The 19,041-nt window shown below is 34.8% G+C and overlaps 3 protein-coding genes across 13 annotated transcripts in view; 1 reads left to right on the top strand and 2 right to left on the bottom strand.

The window, feature by feature from the left end:
- Scrib (scribble planar cell polarity protein) overlaps positions 1-3,400 on the bottom strand; it is a 35,783-nt gene extending 32,383 nt beyond the window's left edge. For all 9 annotated transcript variants that reach the window (XR_012992885.1, XM_076317485.1, XM_076317483.1 and 6 more), the window contains exons 1-2: positions 3,022-3,400; positions 2,636-2,753 (exon numbers count right to left, since the gene is read on the bottom strand). Coding sequence is in view for 8 of the 9 variants with exons in the window: in XM_076317485.1 (XP_076173600.1) it covers positions 2,636-2,753; positions 3,022-3,183 (280 nt within the window). In the remaining variant the exon portion in view is untranslated. The remainder of the gene's footprint in view (positions 1-2,635; positions 2,754-3,021) is intronic.
- Positions 3,401-4,403: 1,003 nt separating this feature from the next.
- Positions 4,404-6,466, top strand: Pex11c (peroxisomal biogenesis factor 11c). 3 transcript variants are annotated; one of them, XM_076318103.1, is made up of 5 exons: positions 4,404-4,920; positions 5,216-5,450; positions 5,586-5,764; positions 5,856-5,924; positions 6,026-6,466. In XM_076318103.1, the coding sequence occupies exons 2-5, from the start codon at positions 5,220-5,222 to the stop codon at positions 6,243-6,245; spliced, it is 699 nt and encodes a 232-aa protein (XP_076174218.1). In that variant the 5' UTR covers positions 4,404-4,920; positions 5,216-5,219; the 3' UTR covers positions 6,246-6,466. The 3 variants fall into 3 exon arrangements, with proteins under 3 accessions (XP_076174218.1, XP_076174217.1, XP_076174216.1); XM_076318102.1 differs by having other exon boundaries at positions 4,405-4,920; positions 5,188-5,450; positions 6,023-6,464; XM_076318101.1 differs by having other exon boundaries at positions 4,407-4,920; positions 6,023-6,463.
- Positions 6,467-7,631: 1,165 nt separating this feature from the next.
- Orb (polyadenylation element binding protein orb) lies at positions 7,632-18,495 on the bottom strand. Its single transcript, XM_076318437.1, has 12 exons — positions 18,030-18,495; positions 15,723-16,179; positions 14,170-14,309; positions 11,810-12,069; positions 11,580-11,706; positions 11,041-11,413; positions 10,724-10,956; positions 10,201-10,293; positions 9,942-10,107; positions 9,739-9,866; positions 9,584-9,664; positions 7,632-9,486 (listed from the first exon to the last, which is right to left on the bottom strand). The coding sequence occupies exons 1-12, from the start codon at positions 18,048-18,050 to the stop codon at positions 9,322-9,324; spliced, it is 2,244 nt and encodes a 747-aa protein (XP_076174552.1). The 5' UTR covers positions 18,051-18,495; the 3' UTR covers positions 7,632-9,321.
- Positions 18,496-19,041: the final 546 nt, after the last annotated feature.

Consider the following 19,041-nt stretch of genomic DNA (forward strand, 5'->3'; position numbering starts at 1 on the left):
ATTGACTGGTGGCTGTGGTTCTCCGCTAGCGATCGAGATAGTTACTTGATGAAGAAAATGAGCCGATAATATATAACATAAAAAAGAGGCATTTAGAAGAGGCGAAAAATTTACAGGCACACAGTCAAGGCTTCTTATTACCTTTAAAATTTTTTTGTTTGTCATTATAAATCGCGCTTTCCAATAACCGTAAAAATAATATAGACGCTATTTCTCAAACGAGAATAACGATTTCCCATCAATTTCGCAGCCCAGAAATCATCGATCAGAAATAATTAAAAACCTAGCCGACTAAATCACAGTGAATAAACGAAAATTCAATATCGTCAAAATAAAAGCGATCAATCTCGAATCCGAAAATGTAGTCATGAGACAATGAACAACGGCCCATCGAGATGCATTCCAGCCGCTATATACTAAATGAGAATTATTATTTTACTTGGCGGCCAAATGTGAATAATAAAATATAGGAATGCACGGCGATACATGAATTGCATTGTGCGCTCATACGTTCCAAATCTAATTACTTGTTGAAATACGCGTCACACAAGCATACACGAGAAAGAATACGAGCAGCGTTTTTTATTGATAACAAACAGTCCTGCATCAGGAAGTTGTAATTACACGGAAATTATTTATAGTTTCTATTTTTGTCACACTTTTTCCCATGAGGTTCAGAGAAAGTGCAACCACACTTGGCCTCAATGGTTAATTATTACGATTTGTTCTTGCGTTTGCGCCGAATTTACATTCATCTGTCGCAAATAAAGTTATTAATGTAAGAAATAATTTTATGATTGAAGAATAGTCAGAGTACATTATCATTCGACCACTTATTTTTCGTTTCATTCAATTCAATACATATTACTTTTATATATCATACAAAAATATAGTTGATATTTGAAATAGAATTATTACACACATTTTTGAAAACTTATTAGATGTTTTAATAATTAATGGGATACTCGTGGGACACTGATGACAATTTCTATAATTGTTTATTATAAATAAAACTTTTCAAGTCATTCTCTTGTCCGATACTGTAATAATCTAAGAAAAAAAAAACATTACGTAAGTATAATTGTTGGGAATTAGCAGTTTCATGGTATCTAAACATTAGAAAAATACTTGTTTTAAATGTTAAAGGAACTTCAAATTTCACACCATGTACAACTTCTTAACTACGGTTACAAAAACACTATCCAAAAGCAAATTAAAAATGTTCCCAACAATATTAATATCTAAGCATTTATATTAATGCAAGAAATTGAACCCTGCGTTGACACATGGCCAAATACTTAATTCTTCATTTCAACATTCTCTGCGGACCATGGACGAAAATGTAGAAATATAGACATTTTTAACGCATTCCGTTCCAAACTGTTACCTCCGCGAACTTGTAAAAGAGGAAGTCACGAAACGTTAACAAGAACGTCGTTCACCTTCGAGAAAAAGACGTCCAGTGAAGCGTATCTAACATTAGTTACGAGTGTTGCCGAGTATTTAGCGGCAAGAGGCATTCCAAAGAACACCGGGGGGGAGGGGGGCAGGATGAGTCTCATGGCAAAACGAGGCATTCGCGAGTAAGGCGCATTCCTTTTCCTTACTCGTCTTGCATGTGAAGTAACAAAGTTCTGTATGTGTATATTCGCGGGTGGCGAGAGACGAGCATAAGATAAACATAAAAACGCCGAAGTGGAACGGTAAGTAAATCCAGCGAACAACGTGAAGGGAAAGGCTTCCCTCTTGGGAAACAACATCGAGGCAGTGGTAAGAACCTTTCAACGTGTCTTTCAAACTACGAGGAGGAGCCTTGCATCGTCGTTAGAAAGCGAACGAGGAGGTATCGTTTTACAACGCATGTGTTTGGTTCTCGGATTGATTCTAAAATTTGCAAATGTTTAAAAAAAAAAAAATGGACCCTTTCCATTCGAATTTATAATCGAGATACATTTCATTCGACGAACAATTTCGAACATTTAAGTTTGATATCAAATTTTATCCTTTCTCTCGTTTTGGAAGTCGAATCGTTCAATATCTAGCAAAGGCAAACACTAGAAATGCGAAATAATTCTAAACTCGGAAGAATTTTAATGCATTCTCGACAAAAACATCGTGACAACAGAAATACTCGTCAACCTGTTACAACATTACGATTAATATACCGATTACTATGACTTTAATAAATAAAAAAAAAAGTATATCAACGATAATGTGTCCGCAGGAAGGTACAGTGTTTTACTAATACGTGATACTAGCGTGGCTACCCTCGGTTTATCTAATTTTAATACCGAAGTAAGGTTCCCATTAACAATCTACCTCGTTTGACTTCGGCTTTTTTTTATTCCGATACCTATTGTACGCGTATTATTATGCTCAGTTTTCTCATTGACTTCGTCTGTAAGATGCAATCACGTGCCTTGTTTGAAGCCATCGACAGGCACTTCTAGCTGCAGGTCGACAGACCCGTGCACGAAAAAGAAGAACGATAACCGGAAGACGAAGAGAAGAAACGTCCACGAAACGTTCCCATCTAATGAAAGATCGAAACGAAGCGGATCGAGTTTTTCATGCCGCGGTCGCCGACCACAAAACCGCGTAACGACTAAACAAAATAATAAAATCGATTACTCACCGTTCCTGGATACATCCAGTTCCACGAGGTTTTCGAAATTCTGAATATCCGGCGGCAAGCGGTGAATTTCATTGTCACTCAATCCAAGCTTTCGTAACCTTTGTAGTCGAAAAAAATTCTGAAAATAAGAATGACGTAAATACTTAGTAAAAATGTTATAATTTTTCGCTATGTGAACAATGACATTCGGCTACCCCATCGAATATGTCGTGCGCGTAGTTCGTCGTCACATTCTAGCCGATGGAATGGTACGTCATGGACACAATAGAAAGAGCAAGGGAGGGAGAGAGATACAAATGGGTGAGAGAGGGGAAGGTGAAGGCAAAGAAAGAAAAAGAGATACGTTTATAAGACAGAAAGTTTGGCATGTAGCGGTATTTGCCTACCTTAGGCAGATCACGGATATGATTCGCGTCCAACAGAAGCTCCTCCAAGCTTCTTGAGTATCGTAAAATATCATCGGGAACGCTCGGCAGAGAGCAGTGACGCTTGTCAACGTATTCCACCTGCCTGTTACACCCTTTAAAAATCGGAATGCAGCGGAACATGGTATCCTTTTCACTATCAATCACGTTAAAACAGCACCGAACATAATTGTCCCGTAATTTTACGGAAGCACACGCTGCTACTTGCACATATTCATGAATAAGATTGGTTAAAAAGAACACGGAGGAAAACGAGCGGCACGACACACACTTTCACGCCCTACTCGGCTTTAAACGCGCTCTCGGCTTGTGCCTCGAAGTCTGACGTCATCACGTCCACAAACCACTGATCACGTTGCTCTAAAGCGACAAACAACAGTGAACGAATACGACGCTTTGAAAAGACGGTTCCCCCACTTTATACACTTGGACGCGGAATTGCAAGTAATATAGATGGGAAATCTCAAATTAAATACTTTCTATGATTACAATAATCAAGACGAAATTATTGTTGGATAAGAAATAACTTGTGATAAATAGGAAGTAAAAAACCAAGATGAATCATCTCCGTTCCTATAAAATATTTTCTTTTTTGTTTGAAATCAATTTCTTTGAAAGATGTGGCTATTTCGGTATAACTACACCGACGAATTAATTCGTTCCGTTTGAGGAGAAAATCACTAGTTTTGGCTATCCCTTCTCTTTACTATACAATGCATCTCGGTCTTGCGTGCTAAGGCCCATGATAGCTGCGCAATATAGATGCGCAGAAGTATTATGTTACTTAGTTATGTGGTTAGAACTACGAGTAATTGTACTGTTTTAACGACGGTGGTCGTGACCATATGATATAGTGATAGTATAGTAACGTGCTAACTTTTCGATCCAAATTCAAATCCTACCGAGATAAATTCTTTAACTTTTTCTTAGCTTTCAACGAGTTATTTATTGATAACTACTAAAATATATTAATTTTAAGAACAAATATGAAAGTATGTTTCTAAATGCAAATAAAGTATGTACTCTTATTAAATGCATTTGCACATACTCGAATGAAATTTGTCATAGGGTGTGAACATATATATTACAAACCAAATTTATTTTTCCAAAGATTGTGTAATATAAATTAATTGTAACTTGATAATTATTCATATTTTGTTTCTGAAAATAAAGATTATAATATTTTTATAATAAAATGCAGTTGTGTAAAAATATTTGTGCCATAATACTAAAATCTTCGAAAAAAACCAAACAAATTTATGAATCATTTTTAAAAAATAAGATGAAACTATATGTTGAAGAATATCTAGTTGTACTGATCCTTGATTTTTAGATTGGTCAAAATAGTATGTACGTATGTTTGTATGATCTCAAAAAAATTGGCCAGACATGAAAATGTTGACGCCACCAGTAAAAAGGGGTTTCTTCTTAAGCGCAAGTGTGTGCAAAGAAAGGTGTGCATAATATGCAATGATCGTGCATCTTTGTAGTGTGACCGCGTTTTTTTGGACTGAATGTACATAACAAAAATAAAATACCTATACATATACACTTTACGAATATTTCTCCAAATTGTACATATACATCTATTGATTTTGTAAAATTAAAAATTTATTGGTATATTCAATTTATTTATGAATTAACATTTTTAAACTAAAAGACTTATTTATATACCTGTAATTATTCACGTTCCCTGTTACCGGGTGCGTCAATAGAGAAATCATCTTCTAACCTACTTTATTATACTTAATCCAAACATAATTGTAACACTTTAAATTTGAAGAATATTTAGATAAAAAGAAAATACATACGATATTTGTACAATTACATTTATTATAAAAAAGCTTAATTGCATGCTAGGTAAGTTGTAATACATTAAGAGTTATTTACCCTTATAAATAAACATTAAGTATAAAAATATATAGTACTAATAATAAAAGAACTACTATTAAGAAAGTTAGTTGGAATCTAAAATAAGTAGCAAGCGTCATTTACATTATCTGATCAGTAGCTTTATTTAAAATTATTAGAATTATTTTTTCTTTAATAATAAAATTCAGTGTTTAAAGTATCGTAGTGGATTTATAGTTTGATCTTTTCATCTATTGACAATATTTACATATATAGTGTAAATTATATATTGACATATTTAAAGAAATATGAATATTGCTCTAATATCGGAGTACCTGGAAACATACCAAGGGAGAGACAAATTTTTAAGAACTTTATCTTATATGGCAAAGTTTGCTACATTAGGTATATTGTCAAAGGAAATAGAAGAAAAGTTTAAGATCTTTAGTAGTCAGATGAGTGGATGCAGAGTGATTTTAAGATTATTGGATGATATACCAATGATTCATTATGTTATGACATATGGATGGGGAAAGAAGGTATTTAAAACTGAAAGTGAATAAAATAATCTTTAGAATACAAGAAAAATTATGCTTTCATTCTATTTGTTATTGACTTGTACACATTCATACTATTTTTCTAGAGGCATGTAAATTTCATATCTAATGTAATAGGAGCCAGATTGGTTGATCAAATGGACAGAGTTGGTACAAATTGCAGTGGATACTATATTTTGTCCAATAGAGCACATTTCTTGGGCCGGTGAACATAAATTAATTAAGATTAATATTGAAAAGTGGGACAATGCTTCAACATGGTTTTGGATAATTTCCCTACACTTGTCATTAATAAAGTATGTTACAATATGAAAGAAAAAATACTTAATATTTACTTGAAAGTTTATAGACACATACACACACACACGTATGCACTCCTTTTTTTAGATCCCTGAGAAAATTAAAGAAGTTGAATAACTATAAAACACATCTTAGCGAAATTAATTGTGATACAAGGTAAATATATAGAAATAATAAATAAATGTTTGCTATTTTAATAAGTCAATATATTAAATTGATAGCAATTTATGATCTATAATTATTTTTACTTTCAGCAGAATAGCCCTGACAACAATAAGCAAACAAAAATGGAATGAATTACTGACTTGTACACGATTAATATTAGATATCAGTTATGCAATTAGTTATTTACCATCTGGTGTATTTTGGGGAGGTTGGTTAAAAATTTGGCAAATTGGAGCACTCGGAACATTGTCTTCCCTAATTGGTTTGTATCAAGCACTAAGCAAACGTGCAGAACAGAAAAAGTGTTTGTAATGATACCAAAATGTACAAAGCAACTACAAACTCTATAAAGAATTACTATTATTAGTATTGTAAATATAGATTTTTACATTTTCTATTGGTGTATTGAAATTGTAAAATAAATCACAGAAATTGAAAGAAAACTATTACTACTATTTTATAAATTTGTGTCTTTGTGTTGTGTAAGGTATAATTTTGTATATTACAAAGCAATACACATTTATTAACATAATAAAGAACAATTTATTATTTTTAATATACTAGTTTTGTGTTACAAGTTATACTTTAACAAGGATATATGTAATAGGAGAAAAGCTAAAGCAATATAAATTATTGATATCCAGGTAAAGCTTACTTGATTTCTTGCTAATGAGTGTAGATATATGTTTACTAACATTCGAATTATTTTTACATACATATAGTTTTTGAGTGTTATTATTTGTAAATTATAGACTTAGGTTTTATTATCAATAAAAGTGAAAGAATAGGAGGCACTTTCCGTATGAACATAAAAAAAATACTTTGCTACCTATGGTGCGATGTAATCATTGCCTCACAATTGGTTAAATCTCTTAAAAGTTTTAAGAAAGCTTGACATTATGCGTACCAGTAGCAGTCTTGTTTCTTTAATAGTAGATCACCCTGTATCGCATGGTTATCAATGATTTAAAAATAATTTGTGTTTTCCACATTGGAATAAAATCTATGGAGATTACATTAAAAGGCACGACTTATTAAAAGTTTGTAAACAAGATATTTTCGATAAAAGAGCATCTTTAAAATTTTCGTCGGCTCATAATCTTTTTTACCATTGATTCATTAATTTTTAGTCTAGGAATTTGTTGTTCTTCTATTTAGAATCGTTTTCAGGCATAGCAAACCGATTTGTTTCATTGACTAAAATCTTGATGGTTACATTTGAAGCTTTCATAGAAGATATATATGTGTTTTGTATGTCATATTAAAGCACTTCATATAAGTATTTTCTTATACATTTAATAACCGTGTTACTTGTTCATTGCATTTGATGTTATAATGCGATATATTATTTTTGTATTTGTTCCACTTTCTTGAATCAAGCTAAAATTTAGTGACTCAGAAATATGATAAACCTTCTTCTTTGTCTTTTATACTTGATAAGTAAGATCAATAGTAGCAGAGTAATCTGCAGTTGATTATACGCATTTTCAATTATAAATCTTAATTCTATATAATAGTTTCGTCTTTGAAATGTTTACCAGTAACAACTTATAGTGTAAATACTTAAATTTATAGTTACTTGTAAAATAAGTAAGTTATATTGAAGCATTTATAATGAATCACAGTTATTGCACCAAAAATTAAATTAATTTTGTTCCATTGCGGAAAAATTATTGTATCGTTTATAATTCACAGGAGGTACGGTAATTTAATTTAATCTAAAGGAACAGAAAAATTAAAAGATTAAACATGTATAGTGCAACTATAAAATTAACGAAATTTGTGCTACCAATTAGTCTTTACTTTACAATTTGTGTTAATATTATGTACCTATCAAATTTTCATGATGTAATAACTTTTAATATTTAACACTTTGCATAAGCACACATTTTTAAGGCCCGGAGTTTGGAAAGGGCAGAAGGTTTTGTTTTAAAAAATCAATTTTTCTAACAGAAACATAATAATAATAATAATAATAATAATAGTAGTAGTAGTAGTAGTAGTAGTAGTAGTAGTAGTAGTAGTAGTAGTAGTAGTAGTAGTAGTAGTAGTAGTAGTAGTAGTAGAAGTAGAAGTAGGAGTAGGAGTAGGAGTAGGAGTAGTAGTAGGAATAGTAGTAGTAGTAGTAGTGGTAGTAATAATAATATTAATAATAGCAACAACAACAACTAAAATAATAATAATAATAATAAACACGGAAAAGGAGGAACGATAATGGAACTTTATCTGCAAAAATATGATTTTTAATTCACACAACAAAATGATATCAAAACATTAGAAACAGGATTAGAATACTATGAAATCTTGTTGAAAGAAAATACATAACATAATATCGTAACAAAAAATAAAAACAGAATCAATTCACTACAATCCGCGCCAGAATCGTAGACCATGTACTTCTCCATTTCGTCAACAGTTAAACAGTCCCTGTAAACGAAAACTCGCAAAGGCCGCTTTAACTAAGAATATAAGTTATGATTACAGTGGCCATTTTTGGCAATATTATTACACTGTACAATCTGACATAAAACTACAACGATGGGAAGTATCACCGACAAACGTCAGAATAGAAAAACGGCCTAGTAGTAGTTGGCTAATGCTTTTTAGAAAGTCATTATTCCTGTTATACTAAATTAAACATGTTCTTCGCAAAAAATAATAATAATTAAATTATTAATCCCTCCTGCCGTTAGAACACTACAATAATCTAATCTCATCAAATAATTTACGGTTAATCGTAATATTTCGCCGATGAATTATTATAGCGGCGCGTTGTATTTTATGAATGTTTATGAACACCACAAAATTAACCTTTCTCTCTCTCTCTCTCTCTCTCTCGCGCGCGCTCGCTCGCTCTCTCTAGCAGTGGAGTGGCTTCCCATTTTATCGCATAAAAATTATTGTCACTATAAAAGCCACAATTGAGCTCATATGAATACAATGTAAATGCACACTCGTAACGCATAACTGCTGTATGAATGTGCTGTGTTACTTAATGACACAATTATATTTTTCCCAATAAAACGATCAACAAGAGAACCTGTCCCTAAGTAAACACACTAAATAAAAGTAATTTGTTGAACGCGGTGTTGACCGCGTTCGAAATAGGAACTCTTTATGGAACACGATTTTCTTATCTTTCAATTAGTCTCTCTGTACCGCGGACGTATGTAGTAATAACGATAATAAACAAATCGTTACATTTGCCGATCAGCTGGTATATCCGGTATTTTTACATATATCGTCAAACCAGCTGCCTGCAGCCCTGCGATAAAAACTAAATTTGCACCCTGTCAGTAAGTCAGCTGGCGCAACGTCCGTGCGAAAACAAGTAGTCAAAAAAAAAGTGAATGTGATCGTGAAAGAGAAGCTCGGTAAGTAATTGTACTTAAATTGTGGGATTATATATCCCACGAGATCCAGAGTTTACATGAGGGGACAATCCGACCACTTGATTCGTCTTTGAATTACGCATCAAGGGTTTGTGATACCACATTGATTCCATAGAGTGTTGCCATTGCCAGCAACCGCGACAAAAGTACCGAAAGCACATCTACAAATGAAAAAAAAAATTGTTTAAGATCTAGAGTGATATAAGTGAAATATATTGGTATTAAAAGAATAAGTCGTGGAAGAAATGCTGTTCATACCACTTCACGACAGAAATAAGGTCCTTGTTGTAGACAACATTCGGAACACATAGAATCTTCTAGATACGGATCTACTTGCACCTGTTGGAAAAAAATTAAAGCCATTATAATTTTTCTTTCTATATTTCATAACCGTTTTGTGAAATACTGCAAACCTTTTTTGTAAATTTGGCAGTTTTTATTTCTATAAAAGCAGCTGAAACTGCTTTCATATATGAATGTTTTGTACTAAATGTAACACGACCGGATCCTATTGGGTACTTGTGTTTGTCAGTATCAATGCCTGAAATAAAGTTCCAACTTGAATGATATTTGTCTCGAAATTAACATAAACGAATTCTTGTGGAATGAGTTTTACCTGCATAAATAACTCCACGGAATAGATCGTCCATTATTTTTGCTAAACCGCTAGCAGTTAGCGTACCATGAAGCGCGCCGACGAATACTGTTTTATGGGGATCAAGCTTCTGCGACGAAGACTTTACGTAATTACTGTTTTCAAGGATCCAAGGTATTACTTGTACCTGTGTCACAATTAATGCATCAAAGCTAAATTCTAACTGTTATAAGAAAAACCGAGAATAAACATAAAAAATTAAATGAAATGTGGCGTATACCTCTTTTGCCTTCATACGTTTAGACGATATCTTGTAGTACCAACTTTCGCCGTTGATAAAATCGTGTGTACAACACGCCAACAAGGTTCTCACCTTAAAAACGATCAATTTTTCATTAAAATAGAACATGCAATTTTAAAGAACTAAAATATTGTACTTTCAATATCTATATATTTCTATAAACAAAACTAAATTAGACTATATTCTATATATATTTTAATTCTATTTAATTTTTATTACAACTGTTTTTCCAAGACTGATTCGATGGATTCTAAATGCAGCCGAAATTTCCACATACATTCTAAGAAACTAATCTTAGCCGTACTAAACACTCGTCGTTCACACTCATAAGAAAAGATCCTTAAGCGAAAGTCTAGATATAACCATATCCCTACCAAATCATAATCAGTCGCTTCAGTATTTTATACTGTGCAAAACCTCATTAAAAAATTAGACTATCAAGTAGGGATTCATTTTGTTAGCTAAGAATATCTGGCTCCTATTGTATCAATGTTATAGCTACCTGTTTTTCGGACTCAAATACGATATATACATATCCTTTTGGCTGCGTAGCAAATTGATCTTTTCCCGGCCATTCCACTCGTATCTGGCCGAATGGTTTGAAAGTTGTGACTAAAAGCGATTCAGTAATATCCCAAGGTACACCACCAAGGAACACCTTGGACGAATAACCTGATGGTTTTTGAGTGCGTTGCGGTAGTATGCCGCTCCAAGTACAAGTTGGATCACAAAGTGCTAGATCAATTATTTTTTATCCATTAACAAACATTTCAGCGATTTACTTCGTATGTTTCGTCAATCAAGTAAATCATTACATACCAGCGGCGCTTCGATGAAATCGTGCCACACGCTCGAGAGATATTTGCGGATCTAAAATATTCACCGATGGTGAATTTAATGCCGTATGATTCACAGTGGAACAACAACTTTTCTCGCGCGGCATAACAGAATTTAGTAAATTGCCATTTTGATTTGAACCATAATGGTGACCACGATTATTATGTCCGTGCGAGTGATGATGGTGATGCAACGATGATGAATTCTGATAAGGCGAAGTTAAATACTTCTTCACCGCCATTCGTTGCATCGCGGCTGCCCTGTTATTTGTGCATAAGTCCACCTCTGGTGACATTAATGAACCCAGCGACTGAGAGTAACATCCGTGTGATGATGAATTCAACGACAAACAATTCTGAAAAGATACATTTATCGAAATGAAGTGTACGTAGGAACAAAAGCTCGAATTTATTTTCCTTGAAAATAAAAAAGAATGGTACAAGAAGGTTTGTCTTCCTTGAAATAGAAGGTAGGACTCATCTCGATTACCAGACGCAAACCGTCGTATTATATAAACTTACCATTATATCGGTCAGGGAACCATCCATACTACTTATGCCGCTCGTCTCTGAATCTGCCGGTGAATTTGATCTCGAACCGCTACATCCTACCGCGTGAGGATACTCAAATGTGGGACTACCGCAATCGCTACATTGAAGAAGAAAAAAAAGAAAAAAGAAAACGTATTCGTACGTTAGTTTTTATTTTAATGCAATTAAGAAGAATTACAATGTATCTTCGTGAAGAATACCTGTAAGGTGGCGACCCACGAATAGGTCTCCCGAAATAGGGAGAATGAATGGGCGACGACGGAGAGCCCACATGCTGCATAGATCCCCGATTTGTCGGCGACGACGCTGTTTGATTACTACTGTTCGTGGACGAATACGAGTACGGATTAGAGTACAGACTACCCGGGGTGCTAGGGCTACCGGGTGTGGTAATAGAGCTCGGTGAGCTTGGAATATCCAGCATCGATGAATTCGGGCATACCCCGTTTCTATCGTCGCACTATATGAACATAATGCATGAAACTGATTAATGAAACGCTTTCTGCTTTTAGCATTGTCATTCGGCTCCTATATCCGTTCCACGGATGTTCAATAAGATTTAGGTCTGAGCTCTGTAGCGGTGCATCATCTTCTCCAACAATTAAATCGTAACTAAAAATTTTGAAGTAAATATCTCGCACAGTTTGTATTTTCCGAATACCTCCCCCTATTAATTTGATACAACCTAAACAATCGGTTGCATCGGTCCCCATATCTTTTACCGATACGAGCGAGATGCGAAAAGTTTAGGTTCTGTTCGAGGTATGGAGTTGGTTGTCAAAGGGTTAAGAAAGCTCACTATTTGGTCCTCTCTTCGCGAGTTTATCTAATTGTATAAGTTCCTCTGACAGTAGGTTCAATCTATTCAACGATAAGAAAGGACTCTCCCTCCATATTTCTTTATATGAAACTCGCAACACTATCGTTGGCGCGTGGCCAAGATAATGTTACAAAATAAGGGGTAGGAACACAGCGTGCGATTACAAGTTCACGGGAAAGCTGAGGCCAAGAAGGGACCAGGGAGGGAGAAAGAGGACCGTGATAGAGCCGTTTGGCTCAGGCTTGTAAATTCTTGGCTATCCGAGAATCCGGGTCGCGCTAACGCGCGGCCATGCGTAATTTCCTTCGCTGAACGCATTACACGGCGGGTCCAACACACGCGTTTCGATGGTCCCTGACGGTCCTTTATGTACAGAGATGCATCCAGCGAATGGTGAGGGTAATAATGTTACAGGCGTCGAGAACAGCCTGATAAAATGTCCATTAAAGCGTCTGGTCGATAAGGCACGACTTTCATACGGCTCTCGCTCGCACTTTGGTTATTGTGGTTCAAAAAATCACTATTTAAATACAGTCATTGTGTATAGTATTTTCTACGGGAAACTCAGAATCTTAACTTAAAGATGCTTGTACTGCAAAGAAAGGTTTCCTTTCTTATACGGAATTTTCAGCTACAGAATATGAAACGCAATTACATTTAGGAATAAGTAAGGTGAAGTCTGTATCGACTGTGTGGAATCAAACGCAGGGCCTGCTGATAATCAATGATAATTTAAGTCTCCTCCGATTATGACATGAAAGTGTCACGTTCAGCTCAGCGATTCACGATCGCATCATCCATACGCAAACATTTATGAAAGTACGAGACTTTGAAAGTAAAGGAGAAGAGAAAAATTTCAGGATTCTTATCGAGCATGCTGCATTATCGTTATCCGTTATCATTATTTGTGGTATCGTACATTGATGTTAGGGACCTCGCTGTAACAAATATATTGAAAATCGATACATCAGGTAGCTGGAAGGTCTATTGTGAAAAAAAAAAAAAGAAAAAATTAGACGCGACGGATAGAAAAGGAAGTTCGAGGAGCAGTTGGAGTCACTCCAATGAGGATAATCATTGTTCTGGTTATTGCATTGGCAGCAGACAGACGTTTCATAATACTGACTACTTCGACATTTGGAATTTTTACCGCCGTACCATTGTCTGACACGTGACGTTTACGAATTAACCAAAAACGATATTACTAATATCAATTACATTACATACGTTAATATATGCTAAAAGACCAAACTCTTGAAAAAAAGAATTTTATCAATTATTCTTATTTATTGTTTCCAGCAGGGGATAAAAGACCTACGTCTATTAAACGTTTATACGCAAAACGGAATATGTAAACATTTTGAGTATCTGTAACTGTATTAATTAAGAATACCTAAAATTCACAAAAAATGTAATAATAATTAGGTAAAGCAGAGTCTCGAGCTCTAAACTTTCATTTCTCCACACTTTCTTACATTTTAAATAAATATTTAATTCATTGATTTAACAAAAAATATCATTAAACTTTTCTTTAAACTGATCGTAAATAGCTACTGCCGTTACACACATACGAGAGACGACTGTTGCAAATTATGGCTCGGATATGAATTTAAAGAAACTAGCTCTTAATAAGAACGAAAAGAAATAACGAAGTTGCCCGACCTAAATGAGACCGAAACGTTTCTTACGGGACTCTCGAGAAGGCTTATGCATAATATCAAATAAAAGGAAACACGTTACCTGATAATGCTGAGAGGATCCCTGATTGCGGTTCTGATACTGATAATTACGGTAACCAGGAGATCCAGCAGTTGATTGACTGCCCATCAACGAGCCCCGTGGTAAACCCAATCCGAATAAATCCGAAATCGACATGTCTCCTAGGGTGGAGCAGAGAAAAATAATCACTGTTTCAAAAATCACGAAAATACGACCACAGCCTCGAGGACTATCGACTGACAAACGACAAACGGGCACGCTCGTTAATTTTGAAACGACGAAGGACAATTAGAACGAATTTCAAATCATTCATCGGGTGTCGTTTAAAAACTATCAGCAACGGTAAAGGGGACAATTATTCAGTGATGCTAACTAATGTAATAATCGGAACATACATTTGTTCCGAATTGTATTGAACATGTATGTATTTCGAGAACAGAAGTTATTAAAAGTCTTTAGAAAACCTTAGGAGACTCTTGAACGTTCAAATGTTTTTCTTTGGAAATGTTCAATTTCTGTTTTCGAATTATTTTCGACGCCATTCGAATTTTTATACAATTAAAGGTTTCAAATATTTTCAAGCCAAAAATTCAAACCCTCACACCACATCTGCCGAAGATGTGAAGGTACAGTGTCTTTTCTTTGCGCTTCATATACGATCGCTTATACTACCTTCAGTTATATTAACTCTCTGCTAAACTCGCTTGTCTTATCCTATCTCTCTGCTTGCCTCATCATTTTCAGTTTGTCACGACTATACGAACAAAACAGTCACGATAATTCGTCTCTCGTTGGGGCATTATTTAAATAGTTGTGTACAATATTATTTAAATAATTTAAATTGTAACGTTCAAAGTACAAATATTTACGGATAATTTGTTAAAATGTTCTCTCAAAAGTAACTAAGATACAGTAAAATGAAAGGATTGATCATGAGTGTTTGTATCAACTTTTTCTGACAGTATGTGGCATAATTTCGTAACTGGAGCAATTTTTGTACACATATATACACGAAATTTGGTCGGTTACACGCGAGAGTTGCGCGACGGCGGCGCCAGATAAAACCGTTTTAAATGAAAAACTGATTTTCATAGTAAATGCATAATTTATTTTATACTTATGTTTAAGACTTTGTTTTCTTTTATATAATAAAATTTATTTATATTTAAAAAATAAACATTGCAATTTATTAAAATTTGAAAAACTTTTTCAAAACCGCACGTGTGTCATCAGAAATTTAAGAACCAATTAAATGACACTTATAAATATTCAAGTGAACATTTATAACATATAATGTAGAATTGAAAGTATGTAAAAATAAAAGGAGCCTCCCAGTATGTTACGTTTCTTGAATTGCGCATAGCACGTATTCAATTTAATACATTAGATGCCGTTCAAAGTCTAAAGTTTGGTATATTTGCCGAATACTCGTAAGCGTTCGAATGATTGTTTATATACGTTTACAGCATCAAAAGTATTGATACGCAACTAAATCTACACGAGCATAGAAACAAAAAATAATAATTACTAATTACCGTAACCAAATTACGTAAAAAAGATTAAGAAGATTTTACCATCGATATTGTTCCTTTTGCTAGACTGCGTACAGGATCCGTCATGCGAATATCCTTGGAAGCTTGGCGATTGCGACAGGTCTAGTAACATGTTGCTGATCGATTGCAACTGATGCAGTTTCTCCCTTTCACGATCGCAATCTCGTTGTTGCTGTTGTTGCAGTTTGTCACGATTCAGTTGCTCCCTGTCACGTTGCTGATACTGCAACTGGTCCCTGCCCCGTTGCTGTTGTTGCTGTTGCTGTTGCTGCTGCTGCTGCTGCTGCTGTTGAGTGGACACGTGGTCCCGCTGAGGCAATTGCAATTGTTCGCGTTGTATCGGTTGCAGCTGCTCGCGGTATTGCAACTGCATGTGGTCCTGGTCGCGCTGAGCTTGCAGCTGCAAGCTGTGCGACACTTCATTTCGGTCAGATAAGTCCGTTACTTTTACTCCGTCAATATCGTACGTTAAATCTAGCTGCAAACGAGACGACAATGATCTCTTTAATATAAACTCGAAACACGTTTATACGTGTATAGCGTATCTGGTGTCGCGATAATAACGTATAACGTTACATGTGTAACCAACTGACGATTGAGAAACATTGTCACCGCTTTTGACAGAATTTCTGATTATTTGGATGATCTTCGGCGCAAATGCAATAATTCGTACACGAATACACAATTCTAAACAAGTTGTGATTTCAAAAACCGTTTAAAAATTTAAAAACCAACTATTACACGTACTAATAATGCCGTAGAGAGCATCAAGAGTTACACAGATTATTCGATCCGTTACGCGAGCATGTGAAATTATACGTATTCGATAATAACCGAAAGCAACAACTGTCGAAGAAAAACTATAAGAATTTATTATGCGTTATTATAAGGGAACATTGTGTTTCTTTTATTTTCCATTGCTTTTTAAATCTGTTAATCACAAACGATCGAAGAACGGTTATTCAAAAGAGTCGCACCGTTTGTCACGCGAAACAAATTCCTCTCGTGATTATCAATAAACACAAAGAAATTTCAGAAATAGTCATTTAATTTCAATACTAGATTATACTAAGTAACATTAAAATACGATTGACTGAATGATTAATTGATTGTTATCTGAAAATTGTGAAAATTTAATGCGCGTCACCTACCATTGAATTCCTCGAACTCATCGCTGCGAGTGATACTAGCAAACTATGCTGCGAGCTTTCGGTACAGAATAACGAAAACAGGCGCTGAAGGACGCCACTCCCAGTTCGCGTTCGTGGAATTCGGAAAAAAAATTTTGCAGGGCTAGGGAAGATATCAAGGCATTCTAGAGGCTTAGCAGGAATTCCAAACTTCGAGGAATTCAACGCTGTCAAGTTCAAAGGCGTACGGGAACTAAGGACACCTAATGTACGCAACTAACTACATATACATTCTAAGAGTTTGTGTTACATCGTTTCAAATATACACGCATTCGTTTTCGAGGGCAAATGTAACCCTTCGAGTCATCGAATTACGCGGGGCTTGCACCGATATCGATTATTCTTACGAAAGTCGTCGGATGTATGACTGGAGAATATATAGATTATATATATGTATGTGTACGTGTCAGCAGAAATAGGTGAAACCTTGATTTTGAGATATTTCAGGTTACAATGATATTACATTCCAAACAAAAATTGGTAATATTGACAAGACTAAATACGTTGTTATATTTTCATAAAATTTTTGCGATCGCGTTAAGATTACACATTTTTAATTTACGAATGCAACTGATTATGATAATGTAGACTAACGTATATTCTCGTTTCAATAGTCGAGTGCGAAAATATCGAAAATTATTTTAATCGTCGAAAAAGATGAGTACAATTTCTTCTTTACCTTCACTTTCGTTGTTCGAAAGGACCAATAAAAGATTAAGGGCGATTTTAGAGGGCGCAACGCATATATAGATAAAGTTCAGGTCTATCAGTATACGAAACGCAACGTGTTTTGCACGTGGACGCGTGTGGCTCAAACGTACGATTCGCGTGTTTGTTTACAACTGAGGACGCAGGACATTTCTTCGTATTCGGTTTCACGTTCTAAATTCTACGTTATAATTATCGATGTGTACCACCATAATTTACATACCAAATTTCCCCTTCGAAACAGTATCACAGAGCTAATAAAACTCTAAAGTAGGTTACTAATCGACCGCATGAGAAGTCGAAAAACGAAGACCACAGAAAAATGACGTGCAGTCACGATGTTTGTACAAGAATGTTGAGAAATAATTAATAAAGGGAGGGAGGGAGGGGGGGGGGGACGCATAGCTTTTGTAGAGGAATAACAACTTACCGATGGCATTAACGTGGGCATGTCGATCTTCGATTGAATCTCACTAACTTCTTCAACTGTTCAGATCGACGTTCTCCAGTGAATTCAGCGTGGTAACTTTTCGTGACGCGTTAAACAAATTCTGAGGTCGGTATTGTATGAATGTCTTCAACAGAATTTCTCGTGTTAACAAACGTGTGGTGATAAATACGCGAATTTAATAAATTAATGAATCAAGAATAATCGTGTTACATCAAAAGTTTGGAATATTTGATCCCACCGGGTTTTTAATTATTTGCCGGGGGATGGTATTTGAATCAGTTCAACTTCCAGAATCGCCCATTTATAATTGATTCGTTGGCTCAACGAAAATAAAATTTATTCTTTCTTTGTTCAATCTAATGTCGATGCAGCAACGATGGAGACGGAACGCCCATTCTTCTCCACGTTGCTTCACTCTGCGAACTGAATTGAAGATCTGTCTCTCCCTCTCCCTCTCTCTCGTCAGAAGTTCCATCTTCAGTAAACGCCGGCGCGGTTCGCGAATGCGCCCTTGTGGAATTTCATGTATCTATGACAAAATACGAAATTGCGTATTATTTAATACACACGGACGCGCGCGCACACGCAATACATGACCCATACATATAATGTTATTATTATTCAATAATATACGCATTTTGTAATCATTTGTATTTTAAATTCTATTCGACAATATGAGAAATATCATTTTTTTTGTTTTTTTTTCTTGTTATACAAACTATAAAAACATTTTCGGTCTTAATACAAAATATCATTTTATTGTCTGTAATGATCATAAACTTTCTAAGTAGATATACACGATTTAAGAGATTTTCTCGAAAGATTGATTAATTTCATGAGTTTCTTAAAATTTTTGCTAGATATAGTTCATTTTTCACTTAAAACATACATAACAAATGAAATACATATAGAAATTTACTATTGAAAATTGCATGCATACGTTATTTACGAGATTTCCATAAAATCGTAAAGGAGTACTATTTCAGGGAAG

The sequence above is a fragment of the Ptiloglossa arizonensis genome, chromosome 8 (genome assembly GCF_051014685.1).
Source record: "Ptiloglossa arizonensis isolate GNS036 chromosome 8, iyPtiAriz1_principal, whole genome shotgun sequence".
In the NCBI taxonomy this organism is placed as follows: Eukaryota; Metazoa; Arthropoda; class Insecta; order Hymenoptera; family Colletidae; genus Ptiloglossa; species Ptiloglossa arizonensis.

What these genes read in the sequence shown, in the direction of transcription:
- Orb (XM_076318437.1), bottom strand. Translation starts at nt 18,050, where the DNA reads ATGCCCACGTTAATGCCATCG. An exon ending in ATTTCATCGAAGCGCCGCTG is followed by an intron (nt 10,957 to 11,040) that starts GTATGTAATGAT and finishes TAATTGATCTAG; the next exon opens with CACTTTGTGATCCAACTTGT. An exon ending in AACGTATGAAGGCAAAAGAG is followed by an intron (nt 10,108 to 10,200) that starts GTATACGCCACA and finishes ATTGTGACACAG; the next exon opens with GTACAAGTAATACCTTGGAT.
- Pex11c (XM_076318102.1), top strand. Translation starts at nt 5,220, where the DNA reads ATGAATATTGCTCTAATATCGGAGTACCTGGAAACATACCAAGGGAGA. An exon ending in CATATGGATGGGGAAAGAAG is followed by an intron (nt 5,451 to 5,585) that starts GTATTTAAAACT and finishes CTAATGTAATAG; the next exon opens with GAGCCAGATTGGTTGATCAA. An exon ending in GAAATTAATTGTGATACAAG is followed by an intron (nt 5,925 to 6,022) that starts GTAAATATATAG and finishes TTTTACTTTCAG; the next exon opens with CAGAATAGCCCTGACAACAA.